Genomic DNA, 21,717 nt, shown 5'->3' with positions numbered 1-21,717 from the left:
GAAGCGTCAAGGTGAACCCAAGACTCAGGCTTCCCCGGCACCGGCCGCCGGAGCCAAGGAGGGTCCCAGCTTCGACTCCGAAGACTCTGCCTCTCGCCGACACAACTCCCAAATCGGGGAAATCTGGCGAAACGGTCGCTCCCTCTCCAGCCCTCACAAAGAAGGTCCAGGAGTCCCTGCACCGGATTCGAAAGGCCGCGGAGCTTACAGGCCCAGAGGCTGGGGTGTCGAAGCCCGCACTGAAGCCGTCCAAGGCGCACACGCCTATCCACTTCACCCTACCGCCGAAGTCGGCGCCGAAGGCATTCGCCCCGAAGCAGGTGGTCGGGGTTCCCTTGAAGGAGGTGTCGACGCCCAAAGCGTCTCTGGTGGTGGCTAAGCCTCGGCTCCAACCACTCGCGGAGGAAGAACGTCGTGAAGTTATCATCGACGCCAATACTGGAAAACTGTCCCTCCTCAAATGAAAAATCACCACGGAGCCGGTGCTGGAACACTTTCGTATTCCTCTAAAAAATAAAAAGGACTCTGCGGGCACTGCAGCGCCTCCGGCGCCGGCGTCACCGAGTGACCTGCCACGATCCCCGAATCGCTCTACCGCGGGGGATGACGACGAGGAAGAGGTCGAGTACAACTATCCGGCGTACTCGGATCCGGAGGAGGAACATGAACCTTGGTCTGCCGGAGGCGACCCCGAGGACCCGCAGTCAAGTCTGGAACCGCATTTCTTTGCGCCAAAAACTTCGCCAACGGAGGACTCTGCTGCCTTCAACGCGCTGATCGAAAGAGCTGCAGCTAACCACGATGTCCAGCTGCACTCAGATCCTGTGGATGTAGACTTTCTGTTCGACACTTTCTCTGTGGCCGAAAAGTCAATTAAAACCTTGCCAATGCTCAAGGGGGTGCTCATGTAGACAAAAACAATTCCCAACTGGTATCATGTAGAGACAGTTTCAATTGTGTATGCCGTGGGCATTACAAAGAACAGAAACAAGGAGTCAAATGATTCAGGAAAAAGTGGTATTATTCACCAAGAAAACAAATTTTTCTTTCATATGAAATTACAGTTAGGAACAGCACTGTAAAGATCAGATCTTATAACAACCCGGTGGCACTTGGTGCAAGGTGCTATATACAGTTTAGTGAGGTGAGTGTGCAAGTGCTTTAAAAACAGCATAGACGACGCATTAAACAAAGTATATACATCAGATAAAACTCCACAACACAAGTTACAGTCACTTGGAAGAACAATTATTCCTTGTGGGAGCTTTAAGCGCGGGATGCGTCATATGATTCAGGCTGTGTGGTCGACGGCGTTTCGATCCCCTTTAGTCGGGATCCTCATCAGGACAGGGTTGTTGATGGGTACAGCGCTGTAGGCAAAGAAGGGCAATTTAGGGAGGCTGCTGGCAGTGGGAGCGGGTGGTGCGAAGGTGAACAGTGGCTAATTAGGGCTGTATCACTGAAGGTATACTGTGCTAATGAAGTGGTAGTAGTGGTGGCCGGAGAGGGAAGGAGGGTGACAATTGGGGGTGCCTAGTGTGCAGGTGTGGCCGGTCTAGAATCAATTAGCCGGGCAGTGGAGGGTGGAAATCAATACAACTCAACACTCACAAGGTAGCCAGGCAGGAATGCGTGGCTGGCGGCACTTCGAAGTAATTTTGATCGAGTGCTGGGGGAAAAAAATAATGTTTACTAGGAGGCGCGAGGGCGTCTAGTAACTTGGGTCAAGGGTAAATACAACATGCGAAGAGTTACCTGATCGCGGTTCTAAGTAGGACTGCTCGCGTGGTGTTGGCTGCGTCTGTACGGGCAAAGGGAGAGAATTGGGTCAGTGAGATACACGCCGTCGCGATCTGGAAGGCGTGAAAAGACCGCGGTCGGAGCTCGCACGCTCTGGGAGTCAGCCCACCAGGACCCCAGTTCTGTACGTGCTCCCCAAAATGCACAAGGATGCCAGAAATCCTCCTGGACGCCCGATCGTATCAGGGTGTGGCTCCATTTTGGAACCCCTTGGTAAATACGTGGACTCTGTGATCAAAGAGTTTGTGCCTATTACAGACACTTACATACGTGACACCATGGACTTAATCAACACCATCGAAGACCAACACTTTGATCTGGATAATCAAATAATGGCTAGCTTGGACATCGAGTCCCTTTACACAAACATCCCCCACTGTGAAGGACTCACCGTTATCAAAAATCTGTTGATTGCCAGACCACAACCATCCAAAATTCCCACCGACTTCATTATGGACCTTCTACGAGTGGCCTTACAGAACAACTACTTCTTGTACAAAAGCACATACTATCTACAAATCAAGGAAGTAGCCATGGGCGCTTGCTTCGCTCCAAACTTCGCTATTCTATATGTACACGCCCTGGAGAAGTCTCTGTTCCTCAACCCGTATCGACCCCAAATCCATTTGTGGCGTCGATACATCGATGACATTTTATTAATATGGAATGGCACGGCTGACTCCCTACAGCCCTTTATTGCGTGGTTGAACTCTTCACAAGAACATCTCAAATTCACGAGTGAGACCAAAACAAATGATTTACCCTTCCTTGATGTCACAATACATGCAGAAGATGGCAAACTTGGAACATCGCTCTTCCGTAAGCCCACTGAACGCAATACTTTGCTGCACTACTCAAGTAACCATCCCAGAAGCTTATGTGATGGTCTACCATTTGGCCAATTCCTTCGGATCCGACGAAATTGCAAGTGGCAAGGATTACTTTAGGGAGGCGGACATTCTGGTCTTAAAACTGATTAACAGAGGCTACCCACGACGCCTGGTCAAACAAGCAAAGAAACGAGCATGGTATAACCACCGGGAGGATCTACTTAGGCCCAATCAAAACAAAAAAACTTTGAATAGGATCCCCTTTGTCTCAGTTTTCAGCCCGGATAGTAACAAAGTAGCCAAAATAATTAAAAAGAACTGGAGTGTTCTACGATCTGAGGAACAATTTACTACACCACCCCTGTTTTCATACCAGAGAGGAAACAACATCGCTAACCATCTGGTTCGTGCCATTACTTGGCCGACCCCCACCGCTGAGACACATACCATCACAGCAGCATGGGGCATGCCCCCAGTCATCGGACATTTCAAATGCCAATCCTGCAGCGTCTGTGAACTGACACTGAACACTAAGGAATTTACTTTCAATGGGCAGACACACCAGCTCACTCATCATTCTAATTGCAAAACCCAAAATGTTATTTACGCTATCCGCTGCCCATGTGACCTCATTTACATTGGGCAGACCACCCAAATGGTGAAACAACGGATCATCCAACACAAAAGCAGAATCAACTGCAAAGTACTCACAGCGCCATTGGTCTCTCACTTCCTTGAGCAATCACATACAGACACAGATCTCAAGTGGTTGGTAATTGACAAACCTACTTTACCCCTCAGAGGAGGTAACATGGCTGCTCTACTCAATAGAGCTGAATGCAAATGGATCGCCAGAGTCTATTCGGTGAACCATGGGCTTAATACCCTTGATGAATGGACCAGTACTATCTCCATCTAATCTCATTGCCCCTTAATCGTTCTCTGTCTCCATTTACCCTGTATTTATACTGCACAGTAGAGTATATATAATATGTATAGGACTTGTATAACTGATACAATTAACTAAGCGGGCTCATGTATTTTTTGACCAATTGTATAGACCATTCCCTGTAATTAACTGCCCGGTTTCAAACCTTACACCATTGAATGTAACCAGACTTTGTTTTTCCCGCGCCCTCATGGGTTCTATGCATGTATTATCAACTTCGTCCATATTTGATGTAATTACAATATGGTTCATATGCCCCTTCAGGGATGTACTGGAAAAGCATCACCTTGGTTTGCCTTCTCTTCAACCTCGTCCCTAATTGCTGGACAGGCCGATACAACGCCGACCGCAATTTTGAATCTTCCCCGGTCCCGACTATCTTCTGCACTAGTTACTTCCTGTTTGTCCAGGTTGCCTCGGCAACCGCGCTTCTGTCTTCCTGCCCCCCCCCCCAGCCCTCCCAGTCCACGCCCCCCGCTCTGCCCACGACCTATGGCCTCCTGACACCACCTAGACACTCCCAAAACTCCGCCTCCCGCTTCCGCACGGACTCCGCCCCCTCCTCGCGTTTGCCGGGTTATTACTCTTGGCACCTAGACGCGACGGTCAGCTCCAGCATTCACTGCCGTGAGACGCCAGATGAGCTATTGCCTTCTGTTGCCCTGAATTTTCAGGTAAGAGCGTCTCTGACTCCCAGAGCGTGCGAGCTCCGACCGCGGTCTTTTCACGCCTTCCAGATCGCGACGGCGTGTATCTCACTGACCCAATTCTCTCCCTTTGCCCGTACAGACGCAGCCAACACCACGCGAGCAGTCCTACTTAGAACCGCGATCAGGTAACTCTTCGCATGTTGTTTTTACCCTTGACCCAAGTTACTAGACGCCCTCGCGCCTCCTAGTAAACATTATTTTTTTCCCCCAGCACTCGATCAAAATTACTTCGAAGTGCCGCCAGCCACGCATTCCTGCCTGGCTACCTTGTGAGTGTTGAGTTGTATTGATTTCCACCCTCCACTGCCCGGCTAATTGATTCTAGACCGGCCACACCTGCACACTAGGCACCCCCAATTGTCACCCTCCTTCCCTCTCCGGCCACCACTACTACCACTTCATTAGCACAGTATACCTTCAGTGATACAGCCCTAATTAGCCACTGTTCACCTTCGCACCACCCGCTCCCACTGCCAGCAGCCTCCCTAAATTGCCCTTCTTTGCCTACAGCGCTGTACCCATCAACAACCCTGTCCTGATGAGGATCCCGACTAAAGGGGATCGAAACGCCGTCGACCACACAGCCTGAATCATATGACGCATCCCGCGCTTAAAGCTCCCACAAGGAATAATTGTTCTTCCAAGTGACTGTAACTTGTGTTGTGGAGTTTTATCTGATGTATATACTTTGTTTAATGCGTCGTCTATGCTGTTTTTAAAGCACTTGCACACTCACCTCACTAAACTGTATATAGCACCTTGCACCAAGTGCCACCGGGTTGTTATAAGATCTGATCTTTACAGTGCTGTTCCTAACTGTAATTTCATATGAAAGAAAAATTTGTTTTCTTGGTGAATAATACCACTTTTTCCTGAATCATTTGACTCCTTGTTTCTGTTCTTTGTAATGCCCACGGCATACACAATTGAAACTGTCTCTACATGATACCAGTTGGGAATTGTTTTTGTCTACATGATACACCCATCCCAACGTGGTATATGGGTTTTCTCCTGTCATTCCTATAACAAGGGGGTGCTCAAGCATGCACAGGAGGTATTCAAGGAGCCCACTCGGGCACGTGTTATCAATCCACGCATTGATAAAAAATATAAGGCAGCGCCCTCGGATCCAACATATATCAAGGGACACTTGCCACTGGACTCTTTGGTCGTTGCCAACGCTCGGAAGAGGGCGAACTCACAGACAACTGGTGACGCTCCTCCCCCAGACAAAGAGTCGAAAATATTTGAGGCCTCAGGAAAGCGGATCGCTGCACAGGCAGCTAACATTTGGCGCATTTCAAACACTCAGGCCTTACTCGCACGTTACGATAGGGCTCATTATGACACCCTAGAGACACTACTGCAACACTTGCCTGACCAGTACAAGGAAGCAGGGGAGATGATAATTCAAGAGGGGAAGCTCATCTCAAACGCTTCCATAAAGTGTGCGCTGGATGTAGCTGATACAGCTTCCAGGGCAATCAACACTAGTGTGTTGCTCAGGAGGCATGCTTGGCTTAGGATTTCAGGTTTTAAACCCGATATACAAACGACCATCCTGAACCAAACGGTTAATCCTGATCATTTGTTTGGCCCTGAGGTGGATGCGACGCTTGAAAAAATGAAAAAAGACACTGACACTGCTAAATCGATGGGGGCCCTTCAATCTCAGCAGTTTCGGGGTGGCTCCTTTCGCCGCTCCAATACCAGAGGCACCTCAAGGGGTCAGGCATCGCAATCCACTCAATACTACAAGGGCAATACCCATACCTCATACACCAACAAGGGTAGAGGTGGATACAGAGGCAACAACATCAAAGGCAGGGGACGTGGAAACAACAGCTCCAGGTCCACCGCCGCCAACAAGCAGTGACGCCTTGTCACTGCCCCCCGACCACACAACACCGGTCGGGGGGAGACTCCAGCAGTTCCTGCCCGCGTGGAAATCCATCACCACGGACAGGTGGGTCAAGTCTCTTATCCAGTACGGTTACTGTCTGGAACTTACCTCCACTCCACCAAACATACCTCCAAGAAGCTGTCCTATGTCCGGCGAGCACTTGCTCTTGTTGCAGCAGGAGGTTCAGGTCATGCTGCAAAAAGGCGCAATAGAGCTCGTCCCGCTGCAGGAAAGGGGTACAGGTGTTTACTCTCTGTACTTCCTAATCCCCAAGAAGGACGGTTCCCTGCGGCCCATCCTGGACCTCAGGCCCCTCAACTGGTACATTCTCTCGGAGCATTTCCATATGCTCACGTTGCAGCAGGTGCTCCCTCTGCTTCAACAGGGGGACTTCCTGGCTACGTTGGATCTAAAAGACGCATACTTTCATATCCCCCTGCATCCTTCACACAGGAAGTACCTCAGATTCACGATCCAAAACCAGCACTACCAGTTCAGGGTTCTGCCGTTCGGGGTCACCACAGCGCCAAGAGTCTTTACGAAGTGCCTGGCGACTGTGGCGGCGCATCTGCGACGCCAGAACGTCCACGTCTACCCTTACCTGGACGACTGGCTCATTCAAGCAAAAACAGAACAACAGTGCGCCGACCACGTGTCCCGCACCATTCATCTCCTGCACGATCTGGGATTCTCTCTGAACTACCCGAAATCCCATCTCCAGCCCGCCCATGTACGACAGTATCTGGGCGCGACAATAAACACTCTGGCAGCCACTGCGCAGCCAAACTCAGTGAGAATCGCCAGTATCCAAACGCTGATCCAACGATTCAGACCCCAACACTCGCTTCCGGCGAAGGTGTTCATGCAGTTGATAGGCATGATGGCCTCCTGCATCTCCATTGTCCCGCACGCGAGGCTACATATGCGTCCGCTTCAGGAGTGCCTGGCACGTCAGTGGACTCAGGCGCCACTAACAGACCTAGTGTTGGTGAGCGGTCGGGCATACAACTCTCTGCATTGGTGGAATCCACAAAACCTTTGCAAGGGCCGACCATTCCAAGAGCCTGTGCCGCAGATTATCCTGACAACGGACGCTTCTCTCCAGGGATGGGGAGCGCATGTACTCCACCACACAGTGCAGGGACTATGGACACTACAGCAAAGGAAGATGCACATCAATGTGTTGGAACTGATGGCAATCTTCATGGCCTTAAAGGCGTTCAAAGTACAGCTGTGCAACAAGGTCGTGTTGATCCGGACGGACAACATGACAGCCATGTACTACATTCAGAAGCAGGGAGGCACACACTCTCCACAGCTGTCTCATCTGGCTCAGAGCATGTGGAAGTGGGCCATTCAGAGGAACATCTTCCTCATGGCGGAGCATCTCCCGGGCAAGGACAACCAGATGGCGGACCTGCTCAGCAGGCACAGCCATCAAATGCACGAGTGGGAGATACATCCATCAGTACTCCAACCGTACTTCCAAAGGTGGGGTCATCCAGAGATAGACCTGTTCGCCACAAAGGAGAACGCAAAATGCCGAAGCTTCGCCGCCAGATTCCCACACCCGCAATCACAGGGCAATGCGATGTGGATGAACTGGTCAGGCAGATTTGCGTACGCTTTTCCCCCAGCACCTCTGATACCGCTGGTGGCACGCAAGCTCAGGCAGCACTCGATGACTCTCATCCTGGTTGCTCCGACGTGGGCTCGCCAACCATGGTACACCACGTTTCTAGAACTGTCCGTGGTACCGCATCAAAGGCTTCATCTCACTCTCAGCCTTCTGACGCAGAGCCATGGCGACATTCAGCACCCAGATCCGCAACAGCTCAACCTGGCGATCTGGCTCCTGAAGTCCTAGAGTTTGGCTACCTCAATCTTCCTCCCGATTGCATGAACATCATTCGGGAGGCAAGGAAGCCCACTACTAGAGCTTGTTATGCGGCTAAATGGAAGAGGTTCGTCATTTACTGTGTTAACCACAATATTGATCCGCTGGATGCTTCCATTCAAAACATCATTTGTTACCTGTTCCACCTGTACCAATGCAATTTGGCGTACTCTTCCATCCGCATTCACCTGTCTGCTATGGCAACATACCTTCAGAACAGGCAACACCTGTCACTTTTTAGGGTTCCTGCTATCAAGGCTTTTCTGGAAGGACTTAAAAGAGTCATTCCGCCAAGGACCCCACCAGCTCCAGAGTGGAACCTCAATGTGGTTCTTACGAGACTGATGGGTCCTCCCTTCGAGCCACTGCACTCTTGTGAGCTACAGTTTCTGACTTGGAAGGTTGCTTTCTTAGTAGCAATTACATCGCTACGGAGGGTTAGCGAGCTGCAGGCGCTCACCATCCAAGAACCTTTCTTCCAGGTACATGCTAACAGGGTTGTGCTCCGCACTAACCCTAAATTCTTACCCAAGGTTGTGTCTCAATTCCATATGAACCAGACAATTGAGTTGCCGGTGTTTTTCCAAAACCCTGAGACGCTAGCGGAGCGGATGCTCCACACCCTTGACGTTAAGAGAGCCTTGATGTACTATGTGGACAGGACAAAAGATTTTCGCAAAACCAAGCAGCTTTTCGTTGCTTTTGCCTCACACCACAAGGGAAACGCTATCTCCAAAGCTGGGATCGCTAGGTGGATTGTGAAATGCATTCAAATCTGTTACGCTAAAGCTAAACGCACTCTCACTATCCAACCAAGAGCCCACTCCACCAGGAAGTTAGGGGCCTCTATGGCTTTCCTAGGTAACATTCCCTTAGAAGACATTTGTAGAGCAGCCACATGGTCTACCACACATACTTTCACTAAACATTACTGTGTAGACGTGCACTCCAAACAGCAGGCAGCTGTTGGTCAGTCTGTTCTCAAGACACTTTTTCAGACTGCTGCAGCTGGCACGGGCAGCCGCCGTTAATGGAGGGACTGCTATGTATTCTATGCACAGATATGAATTCAGCAGCCCACATGCCTCGAACTGCAAATGCTACTTACCAGTATGCATCTGTTCTTGGCATGTAGGGCTGCTGACATTCATATCGGCCACCCTCCTCCCCGGCGCCTGTAGCAGCTGCAGTCTTCATATATATATATGCTCAATAGCATGGTCATCACTCACATACTTCACTCCATCTCTGCCAATGGCTAAAAACAATCTGGGGATGGAGGCGATGCCCATGCGCACTGTAGTCCAGGGGAGGAGCCACCTATCTCGTGATACTTCGAAGACTCTTCCAGGACAACAATGTGCAATCATCCGGACCCAACACTAGGCGGCGATCTATGCACAGATATGAATGTCAGCAGCCCTACATGCCAAGAACAGATGCATACTGGTAAGTAGCATTTGCATTTTCCTTCTCCTTAGGATCTAGAAAGGTTCGCCAAAGCCTCTCCTGCTTTCTGCATCCCTGCCTTAGAAGCCTAAGCGATTCTGAGAACCAGGGGGCTGAGGGTCCCTTTCTGGCCGAATAGCGCTGTTTAGCAGGGGCCACCGTGTCTACTGCATTTGCAATGGAAATGGAAAAATCGCGAGCAGCGGCATTAGCATTCCTCAGGGGGGCTAGCCTAGCTCTATTCATAAGAGGAGCAAGAGTCTCATTGTTAATCAACTTAAAATTTCTTTTCAGTTCCCATTTCCTGGGATCAGAAAGTGGAACAGGAGTATGATAGGATTTTGATTCGAGGGGGACGGCCATATGGTCTGACCATGCGAGGGGAATGGGGGAACCTATCGTAAGTCTAGGGTCATTTGAGAAAACCTCCTCCAGTGTGTGGCTCGCTAGGTGGGTGGGGCTATCAACCAATTGCAGCAGGCCACATGAGGCTAGGGAGTCCACCAGAGCAGAGGTGTCACTGGAGCCCAGACTTTCCAGATGGAAATTTAGGTCACCCAAAACGGTCAGGTGCGGTCTGTCGATGTAAGGCTCTAACATTTTCAACAGATCATGGCTGAAACTCGACCTAGGGCCAGGGGGCCTATCGAGCAAGAGACCCGAAAAAAAGGTTGTGGGCGAGGAGTTAAGAGTGAAGTGAATGATCTGGAAAGGGTCTTGAGGAGTGGAGAGGGGTTTCATTCGGCATATGGAGGAGCACTTATACACTATGCCCAGTCCTCCTCCCCTACGACCAACTCTATTCATCTGGGCTAAGGCGTATCCCTCTGGGATGGCATTGACCATCTCAGGGCCAGCAGAGTCTGATTCCCACGTTTCCATAACAAAGACCCACGAGGGCTTCCTAGCGGAGACAAAATCCCTGAACGCAATATTATTCTTAACTAAAGATCTAGAGTTAATAAGAAAGCCGACTTCAGAAATTATTGAGGGTGATTTTTGCCTTTCAGGGGAAAAACGCTTGCTAGGATGGCCAAAATGTTTTAGGGCAGGTGCCCTTGGTAGTGCAGCTACAACCAAAGTTCCCAAGGAAAGCTTCTGGGGGAAGTTTGTGATGACAGGGGCCTAAGTGTCAATAAATCGTATACGGAAACAATGGGACCTACTTGAGAGCATTTGAAATTAGAACCAACCTCCCTGGCGCATCCTCTGCACGGACGGGCGCAGACGGGCAGGACTTAGACGCGACTTCGGCGTGCGCCCGCTGGGCGCGGAAGAAGCCATCTAGCCTAAATATTAAAGGAGCCTGGGTGTCGATCCCCACGTGACCCTGTGAGAGCCAATCAGGTCAGCGGGAGGAATTGTTTGCCGGCGCCCTCCACCACAATCGGTAAATACCGTGGTGGACCGGGGCGCTGGCAGGGCAAGAATGGAAACAGGTAGGGGGGCCCTAGATGCAATGGCTGTGTTAGAAAATGATCAGGTTATCAGTAATTGTCAGTAAATACACCACCACATCGCACCCTCTGAGCAAATATAAAAAAGACATAACTTTTGTTCTTTTTAAAACCCCACCGAAAGAAGGGTCCTGCTTAGACACTTACTTAGCCTGTCTTGAAACTAAGAAGAATGGGCATAACCGTTCTATAATCACGACCGCACAGATCTGCAAGAATTCTCATAATATGGCGTTTTCTTTGTGCAAGAGTTTTATGTCCTTCTAGAGTTCACCTGCCCTACAGATGCTGAACATCGAAGCCCATAACCTTGTTGAGCGTGTCCCCCACCCCGGTACAAAGCTCTTTACCATTAAGTGGAAGAAAGAAACTGGATGTATTTATCACATGGTTAAAGAATCACAAATCTTTATATGGGTGATGTACCCGACCATACAGAATGAATCACTCCAGATACAGTATGAGTGATAGAGTGCCTCAACCATACACATCTGAAAATATATGCTTATGTTCTTCTAAGTGCAATAACATGTGGGATAAGGAACTGCGAACCATACATAACCCTTGCAATGAACTACTCCTTACCGCACACGTGTATATAATATATGGAATAAAGTGTTCCTGTCCTGACATGATCACGATAATGTAAGTTAGCCAAGAGAGTTCCTTGAGAATGTTCATCTGTTTGGAAATAATTAGCACTACTCAGTCATTTTTGTGCCTTCAGTAGTTCAAGTCAAGTGATATTTGGAGAAATGGAGTTAAATTTGAGGCGCGTTGGAACTCCTGTGAGTTAGTCTTAAATAAGTAACACCTTTTCTTGGTGGTGTGCTGCTGAAGGCCTGCCTAAAAATATATCTTCTTATCTGGTTTGATTCTGCACTAACGGTTATGTTTGAGGTATTCAACAGGTGTCAGCCCTAAACTTCCCGCGGACCAACTTCTATGTTTGAGTTGTTGAAGACTTGATTGATGCTCATTTGTGCAATAGCTCCGGTTCCTAGCTGGCTATTTATTAAGCCTGGGCGGTGGACTCTGCTCCGCTCGCGTAGTTTTTCCACACTCCGCGTTACACAGAGCTCGCGGAGTTCCGAAAAACACCGCTTCACGCAGTGGAGTGGAGTCTTTTTCCTCTCACGTTCACCAACGTCAAGTTAGCGATCGAAGAAAATCAACCTCCCGGCAAAATTTTTCCTCGTTCGTGATCGTCAACATCAAGTTGGCGAGTGTGAGCATGGAAAATAAACATCCTGCCGAGATTTCTCAACGCAGGGTAGTTAGGTTTCTCATTGGATTGGGCGCATATGCTCGCGATGAGAAACTGCTTGTTCGTGTTGAGAAAGCTGCCGCTCAAGTAAAAATCTACTCGAGCTGCAGAAAAGAGAAAGAAGGGACAGCTTGTGCTGTGCAAGGTGCCATTCGGAATGATTGCACAGTGCGGACAAGCATCTGCACTGGGTAATCACCGCGAACGCCATTTTTCGATGGAACTCTGCCGCTTGCGGAGCTCCGCGTAGTGCAACTCTGTGAACTCCTCCCAGGGTTACTGGTTATTAGGTCCCTGGTGGTTTCAGTTACGCTGGCCCTTCACTCCAGTAGACCTCATCTATGGTGCAGTGAACTTTACACTTGATCCTTGCATCCTTTACGGTTGGCATCAAGCTAGCAAGTGTTTGCAGATTCAGGTTTTATAACCATTGCAACATGTTGAGCATTTTTTTTAGCTGCACAGTGAAATGTTACATTGCCTGAATGGGCTGCTGGACAGTGCTCTTGTATGCTCTGTTCTGTATCTAGTCTGAAGATGGAGCGGGATGTTTCAAATGGAGGCTTTTTGTAGGTTAAGCCATTTAATTTCTCTTTTGTCCTAAGGAGGAAAGGTCACTGTTTAATAGGACTCCCAAGGTTCGTACCCGTATGCAGCCAGTCTTAGACTCGGAGACCATCCGAACGTCCGCGCTTCAGGCTCCACTCCTTCCAGCACCAGGATCCATCTCTCAGTTCTGTTCATTTATAGCAACTTCAACGCGCAGTCGGACCGGACAGACCTTGCTAAACGCCTCCCGTTCTTATCCTAAGAACCAATGCTAACCACATCACCTCAAAAGAAATCGCCGCCACCATGTAGTCCATCCAGGGACCCAATGAGATATCTGCTCTCACTATGCCTACTCAGAGGATTGCAACTCCTCATTGCTATGCCCACACCAATTCTGAATACATCCACTGTTTCCGCAACCTTCTGAGATGCATGAAAGCAGACAACTGTTCTCCCATTGCTGAAAAAACTCTCCTTGGACAGGCAACGCTCGCCAATTACTGACCAATCGCCCTGCTTCAATTCCTAGCCAAGGTCTTTAGAGAAACTCATCAAAAGACACCTCAACGATCACCAACTCCTTTATCACTCGTGCACAGTCAGACCAAACCACAGCACGGAAACTGCCCTCATGGCCTCCATGGATGATATTCGCATAACTTTGCACAGAGGGGACATGGGGGCCCTCATCCTCCTGGACCTCTCTGCAACATTTGACACAGTCTCCCACCCCATCCAATGCCAACATGGCTTCAGAATCCAAGGGCGCGCACTCTGATGGAACCCTCATCTGTGGAGTTTCATAAGGATCCTCCCGATACCTGACCCTGTTCAACGCACACAAGGCCGCTCTAGCCATCATTATCCGCTCTCACAACTTCAACATACAGTCCAATGATATGCAACTCGATTCGATTCGAAATCTTTATTCGGATTACAAGAAATCCATAAAAGCACAGTTAAAATACACTTCAACATTTTTTTTAAATTACAATAGATGTAATAGATATTATAAAGTGCATATCAATACAATTACAAAGTAACATATTTCTCATTATATAGAGTGCAAAAGAGGTCAACAATCATGGAAAGTGCAAATAAATCAGGGGCATTCCATAGTTTTACGTACATTAAAAATAACTTTTAAGAAAGTGCTTGTGCGGAATATAAGTTCATCATCCTCTAATTTTAGGAGCATTAAATAGGACTGATTCAAGGAGAGCGGTCTATGTTTTTTAAAATATGGGGCTAAAAACCATTTAATATATTTCATATAAAACTTACAAATAAAAAAAGAAGTGTAAGTCATTTTGTTTACTGACTCCGTCGCAAGGGCACGGATATGCAACTCATTCTCTACCTCCTGGACAAGACGCCCTGTACCTGGATGAAGTTCAGTGCCTGCATGACGGAAATCGCCCACTGGATGAAGACCAACTATCTGAAGCTGAAAACTGACAATACCAACATTGTGATCTAAGGGAAGAGCTCCGCAGGCAAGGTGGACATTTTTAGAGCAGCTTCTCTCGTTCTTTGAAAATGGTGAATGCAGACTCCACTTGTTGATTTGGGACCTTCATATATGCCTCATGAGGGATCCTTCTGTTTTTGCAGTCTCATGCATGGCCTGAGACCCAATGTGCCGCAGTTCAGATGCTGCAACAGCTGATGAGAGCCAGCCGCTGAGGCTCGAGCATGAGAACCACTTCTCAGTGTTGCAGCTTTTTGACAGTTATGATGCGTTTCAGCTCGATGCTCTTTTTTATTATGTTTAAGCTCCTATTTCTTTCAATATCATACGACTTGGGTTCCACAGGTGCCTCTGCGAAAGGATGCACTGTATCCTCAATCTTCAAGCTGACGACTTCTTCTGAACAACCCCCCCCCCCCCCGCCCAGAAGAGCATCTCGCTGTGTCTTCTGGTTTGCAGCTGTGCACAAAGGAGAGCCGCTACCATTGGACAGCTGAGCTCCATCCCACGTTCGAGCCGCTGTGCTCTGTTATTGTTTCAAAATGTCTTAGCGGTATTCAGAATGTCAGATAATGCCACCCTATGCAATCTGCGGGAATCCAGATGGATGCTCTTTCTAGCCTGGACCTGGGCTTCTGGAGGTTTCTGCCTTGAGAACTTTTATTGGTGCCCAATGTCAGCTAAGGGGAGTCCAAGATCTCTCTCTACCTCTTCTATGCATCTGGTGAAATTGTGACTGGTCCTCGAAATCGCATTACTCGGAGTATAAAGATCTAGTCCTTTTGTTGAATTGCACGTGGATGTGTGCAGCACATGATGTAGGTTGGTCTTGTGATTCTATTGCATGTGATGCAAGAGTCCCCCTCTCTCGTGCACCTCTACTTCTCAGTCATGGCCACCCTGGCTTGATAAATGTGCTTCTTTTCAGAGTTTTTAAACTGGGTCCATGTGCTCCTGTTCAGCAGACACTGTGTCAAAGGCCGGTTAGTGTGGACATGTTTTTTTGGGCAGCTCGCACTCCCACCAAGCCCCACCAAGAGGTCTGTGCCTGAGTAGGCCCCGTAAGTGGAGCAGCAGGAGGGTCATGAACGCGCACCAGCCAGGGGTTCGGCATAGGGGGTTACATCATGCTAAATGGCTCCTACAGGGTTGAAAACCTTATTACTGGGTGCAAAAGTAAACTTTATTGGGGGTGTGACCCAGTGATGCACAGTGTAGTAAATAACTGGGCATAGCAGTGAAGCATGATGATACCCAGGACGAAATTAAAGATGCCACAGATTCCAGTTAGTTTGTACTCCTAAGAATGCAAACATGTCCTCGAAATGTTAGTATTGTTCCTCTTTTTGGCTTTCTAGCATTTTCTTGGCTAGATAACTCTGTGTGTGTTTATTTTAAAAAAAAACATTTTTTCGCAGGAAGGCTTGATATATTTAGTAAAAATTCCTTTTTTGGTTATCTTCACAACTTTATCACCCCTTCTGTGGCTATTGAAGCATCATTATTGTTCTCTTCAAGTAGCAGATGTGTGGCAACAGTTTTTTCCACTGAATGGAATATTATTTTTAATGTGACCTCTTTCAACAATACCATTTTTGCTGGATGTGCTAAAAAACGTTGTTGTGAACATTCCTGGGTTTTTGCTCCCACACCAAATAACCTGAGCCCCACCCCTTTTCAGACATATTAGGTCCCCTGCCTCCTGGATTCAACATTTACCTGGTGATCTGTTCCTCCTAACCTTCCAGATTCTATCCGGAGTACTGCTGCCAAGTCTATAGCAGGCTACTGTCCTCCAGGCCCAGACCTACGTGGGGCTCTGTCCTTCCCGACTCAGAGCATAAACCTTTAACTATAGTGGGTGGCGGGCGTGATCTACGTTGGTGACATTTGTACTGACCTGTGTCAGTTTAATGTAATACCTACTGTGACAAGGCGCTCCTGGCCAAGTGGCAATGCTTGACTGAAGCCAAGAAATCCGACTCTTTCTACCAGCTGCAGGTTATGTGCCCAGCCGCACTGGTGGATAAGTTGAGCATGGGCTGTATCAAAGTGTAGTGTGCTTGCCAGTTGAGGCATGCCTGTGTAAGATCTTTAGGCCTGACGAGCCTTCTGTAGAATCTGTTATCAGGTTGTAGCCCGTGCACTGCTGCTTTGTAGACAGTTGTGTTCTGCATAAATTGCATACATTGACCTTACGCCCAGGCCCCTCTGAGAGCTTGGATTCCATATACAAATCTGGCTTTACTTCCTGTAGGGTCAGCATCCAAGCCCTTGACCTCTAATCCCACCTGCTACATCCTCATGTCCCTCTACTCATCCCTTTGCTTTCACTCCCTACAGGCTCATTTTCCAAACACCTTTTCTGAGGCTCCTGCCTCCAGCTCTCTGTGAAAAGCCTGTCCCTCCATCTGTTCCCATCGCTCAGTCCTCTGCTCCCTTCAGGGCATTGGCCAGCATCCACCCAGCATTACTCCTCCGCTCCCTTAAGGCCATTGGCCAGCATCCACCCAGCACTTACTCCTCTGCGCCCTTCAGGTCATTGGCCAGCATCCACCAGCACTTACTCCTCTGCTCCCTTCAGGCCATTGGCCAGCATCCACCCAGCACTTACTCATCCGCTGCCTTCAGGGCATTGGCCAGCATCCACCCAGCACTTACTCCTCTGCTCCCTTCAGGGCATTGGCCAGCATCCACCCAGCACTTACTCCTCTGCTCCCTTCAGGGCATTGGCCAGCATCCACCCAGCACTTACTTCTCTGCTCCCTTCAGGACATTGGCCAGCATCCACCCAGCACTTACTCCTCTGCTCCCTTCAGGGCATTGGCCAGCATCCACCCAACACTTACTCCTCTGCTCCCTTCAGGGCATTGGCCAGCATCCACCCAGCACTTACTCCTCTGCTCCCTTCAGGTCATTGGCCAGCATCCACCCAGCACTTATTCCTCTGCTCCCTTTAGGGTATTGGACTGCATCCACCAGCACTTACTCCTCTGCTCCCCTTAGGGCATTGGCCAGCATCCACCAACACTTACTCCTCTGCTCCCTTCAGAGTATTGGACAGCATCCACCCAGCACTTACTCCTCTGCTCCCTTCAGGGCATTGGCCAGCATCCACCCAGCACTTACTCCTCTGCTCCCTTCAGGGCATTGGCCAGCATCCACCCAGCACTTACTCCCCTGCTCCCTTCAGGGCATTGGCCAGCATCCACCCAGCACTTACTCCTCTGCTCCCTTCAGGGCATTGGCCAGCATCCACCCAGCACTTACTCCCCTGCTCCCTTCAGGGCATTGGCCAGCATCCACCCAACACTTACTCCTCTGCTCCCTTCAGGGCATTGGCCAGCATCCACCCAGCACTTACTCCTCTGCTCCCTTTAGGGTATTGGACTGCATCCACCAGCACTTACTCCTCTGCTCCCTTCAGAGTATTTGACAGCATCCACCCAGCACTTACTCCTCTGCTCCCTTCAGGGCATTGGCCAGCATCCACCCAGCACTTACTCCTCTGCTCCCTTCAGGGCATTGGCCAGCATCCACCCAGCACTTACGCCTCTGCTCCCTTTAGGGTATTGGACTGCATCCACCAGCACTTACTCCTCTGCTCCCTTCAGAGTATTGGACAGCATCCACCCAGCACTTACTCCTCTGCTCCCTTCAGGGCATTGGCCAGCATCCACCCAGCACTTACTCCTCTGCTCCCTAGAGGGCATTGGCCAGCATCCACCCAGCACTGACTCCTCTGCTCCCTAGAGGGCATTGGCCATCATCCACCCAGCACTTACTCCTCTGCTCCCTTAAGGGCATTGGCCAGTATCTACCCAGCACTTACTTCTCTGCTCCCTTCAGGTCATTGGCCAGCATCCACCAGCACTTACTCCTCTGCTCCCTTCAGGGTATTGGACAGCATCCACCCAGCACTCACTCCTCTGCTCCCTTCAGGGCATTTGGCCAGCATCCACCCAGAACTTACTCATCTGTTCCCTTCAGGGCATTGGCCAGCATCTACCCAGCACTTACTTCTCTGCTCCCTTCAGGTCATTGGCCAGCATCCACCCAGTACTTACTCCTCTGCTCCCTTCAGGGCATTGGCCAGCATCTACCCAGCACTTACGCCTCTGCTCCCTTCAGGGCATTGGACAGCATTCACCCAGCACTTACTCCTCTGCTCCCTTCAGTGCATTGGCCAGCATTCACCCAGCACTCACTCCTCTGCTCCCTTCAGGGCATTGACCAGCATTCACCCAGAACTTACTCCTCTGTTCCCTTCAGGGCATTGGCCAGTATCTACCCAGCACTTACTTCTCTGCTCCCTTCAGGTCATTGGCCAGCATCCACCAGCACTTACTCCTCTGCTCCCTTCAGGGTATTGGACAGCATCCACCCAGCACTCACTCCTCTGCTCCCTTCAGGGCATTTGGCCAGCATCCACCCAGAACTTACTCCTCTGTTCCCTTCAGGGCATTGGCCAGCATCTACCCAGCACTTACTTCTCTGCTCCCTTCAGGGCATTGGCCAGCATCCACCCAGTACTTACTCCTCTGCTCCCTTCAGGGCATTGGACAGCATTCACCCAGCACTTACTCCTCTGCTCCCTTCAGTGCATTGGCCAGCATTCACCCAGCACTCACTCCTCTGCTCCCTTCAGGGCATTGACCAGCATTCACCCAGAACTTACTCCTCTGTTCCCTTCAGGGCATTGGCCAGTATCCACCCAGCACTTACTCCTCTGCTCCCTTCAGGGCATTGGCCATCATCCACCCAGCACTTACTCCTCTGCTCCCTTCAGTGCATTGGCCAGCATTCACCCAGCACTCACTCCTCTGCTCCCTTCAGGGCATTGACTAGCATTCACCCAGAACTTACTCCTCTGTTCCCTTCAGGGCATTGGCCAGTATCTACCCAGCACTTACTTCTCTGCTCCCTTCAGGTCATTGGCCAGCATCCACCAGCACTTACTCCTCTGCTCCCTTCAGGGTATTGGACAGCATCCACCCAGCACTCACTCCTCTGCTCCCTTCAGGGCATTTGGCCAGCATCCACCCAGAACTTACTCCTCTGTTCCCTTCAGGGCATTGGCCAGCATCTACCCAGCACTTACTTCTCTGCTCCCTTCAGGTCATTGGCCAGCATCCAACCAGCACTTACTCCTGTGTTTTCACCTCTGTAGTTTGTGGTTCTGCTTTGAAAAATTGGAGATTATAGTTTTTTACTTGATGCACACTTTTCTGCTTTCTCCTTCAGGTCCAGGTTCAGGGTCAGACGAGCAGGAGGAGGCGTATGTTGGAAAAAGATCCCACAGGGTGGTGCGTCCTCTCGCCGACAGTGAGTAGCAGCTGTGATGGAGTGTGGAGAGTATGAGACTGTCAGTTCTGCTGGAATTCTTGGTTGGGCTGGCTGTACTCTGGTAGACACCTGCTCTGGACTCTCTCCACTGCTCTTCTCTTCTCATCATCCTTTTGTTGTAGTTTCTCTTCTGTTAGATTACTTCCAGAATGAGCTGTTCTTGATTTTTCAGACCACAATATACATCAGCTCAAACAGTGTGTGATGTGTTAAAATACTAACTTGAGAGTTCCTTGCACACTTCTCCCTGGCCTGTATATGTGCACTCTGTCTAACGCATGCTGCTTATGTATATGCCAGACACCAGGTTTCTTTATCATTTATAAATTGGGCCATATATGTTATTGCAATTAGTCTGATTTAAGCTGTTGTGACGATGGGCATTACTGCCGCATGCTTGTAATAGAAGTGTATATGCACGAGGGTGCAGCTGTCCTGTCTTCCATTGCACAGCACTCAGCAAATTAGTGGCCATTGTAAAAAATACTTGTTTTCAATGTATCTTTTTGTATTAAGCCCTGAGGATCAATCCCCAGGTCCAGTGGTTTTGACGTAGCCAGGTTAGGGACCCATTGAGTCGTGACTACATAGCCAGGGAGGGCGCCAACTGAATTATGATCCTTACACTGAGCTACAAAACTCAATAAGTCAAAACGCCATCTAGTCCTGGGGCAATCTTCCTTGTAGGGAGGTGAACCTAGAGGAAGGATCCATCAGAGTTACAATCCAAAGACGGAGTACGCCAGTTTATGTTCTTCAGTTCCTTTTATTAAATTTTAGTTCATCATAAATATCAAAACAGGCAGCATTTGTTTCGAGGTCAAACCACTTTATGTATGCCAATATATACAAATCCATCCATACATCTAATTTGTCAATTTTATTCTCTCAATCAAGAGGATCAAAAGATCTAACTTCCCCATGAGCTATAAGGATTTCAATCAATCAACCAATCAGGGAATTGTAAGCGTGCTACTCACCCGTGAGGGGCTCAATGCGCTGGGAGGGTCTCAAGGCGCTTCTGAATGGGCTGGTAGTTGCAGTGCTGCTGCGCCCAGGTGACCAGTGGTATCATTAGGGGTCCCGCAGCCCAGCGCCTGGAGACCCTCACGGGTGAAGGGCTGTGCTATACAAGTACCGCATGATTGATGGAGAGGTGTACGGGATAGCTCTGCAGTGGGTGATGAAATGCCTGTGGGCACAGTGGGGAGGGTAGTGAGGGTACAGGGGAGGGGAAACCCCCACTACCCCCTCCATGAAAAATAAAAAACATCACTCACGCAGGGCAAAGACCGGCGTCCAGAGTGTGTCGATGTTTGATCTGCAACAAAATGGACTCAAATCAGTGTCTGACGCAAACAAATGAGTCTACAATTTTGCTTACTGTTTACATCTGTCTATGTTTGTGTATGTGTATCTATGACTTCAAGAGTCTGAAGCAAACATGGATATAGAACGCACACACTTTACAATTGCTCTTTGCAGGTGGCCCCACCAGTTTTATTTGTGGCCCAGTTTGTGCTCCACCAATAGTCACTTCTAGAGATGCCACTGCCCAGGCCTTGAGTGGGAGCGGCTGATGGCCGCTTAAATAGCGTGTGCGGTTCTGTACACAATACCTTTGTGGGAGATGAGCGGTTCAGGGATCCCTCTCTGGGAGATAAATGGATCCTTCTGTGGGAGATGAACAGAGATCTGTAGGAGGCTGGACATGCAGGGATCCCTCTGTGGGAGATGAACGGATCCTTCTGTGGGAGATGAGAGGTTCAGAGATCCTTCTGTGGGAGATGAGAGGATCAGGGGTCCCTCTGTGGGAGATGAGCGGTTCAGGGATCCTTCTGTGGGAGATGAGCGGTTCAGGGATCCTTCTGTGGGAGATGAGAGGATCAGGGGTCCCTCTGTGGGAGATGAGCAGTTCAGGGATCCTTCTGTGGGAGATGAGCGGATCCTTCTGTGGAAGATGAACAGATCTGTAGGAGGCTGGACATGCAGGGATCCCTTTGTGGTAGATGAGCGGTGCAGGGATCCCTCTGTTGGAGATGAGTGGTTCAGAAATCCTTCTGTGGGAGATGAGGATCAGGGGTCC

At 49.5% G+C, this 21,717-nt stretch overlaps 1 protein-coding gene across 1 annotated transcript in view; it reads left to right on the top strand.

Moving 5' to 3' along the window:
• Window positions 1-21,717, top strand: part of PEX16 (peroxisomal biogenesis factor 16) — a 94,194-nt gene that overhangs the window by 16,600 nt on the left and 55,877 nt on the right. Inside the window, exon 6 of the mRNA XM_086959646.1 lies at window positions 19,530-19,610. Within this exon, the coding sequence (XP_086815772.1) occupies window positions 19,530-19,610 (81 nt within the window). The remainder of the gene's footprint in view (window positions 1-19,529; window positions 19,611-21,717) is intronic.

This window comes from Lissotriton vulgaris, chromosome 2_2 (assembly GCF_964263255.1).
Source record: "Lissotriton vulgaris chromosome 2_2, aLisVul1.2, whole genome shotgun sequence".
Classification (NCBI taxonomy): domain Eukaryota; kingdom Metazoa; phylum Chordata; class Amphibia; order Caudata; family Salamandridae; genus Lissotriton; species Lissotriton vulgaris.
This window is presented reverse-complemented; position numbering and strand designations above follow the sequence as displayed.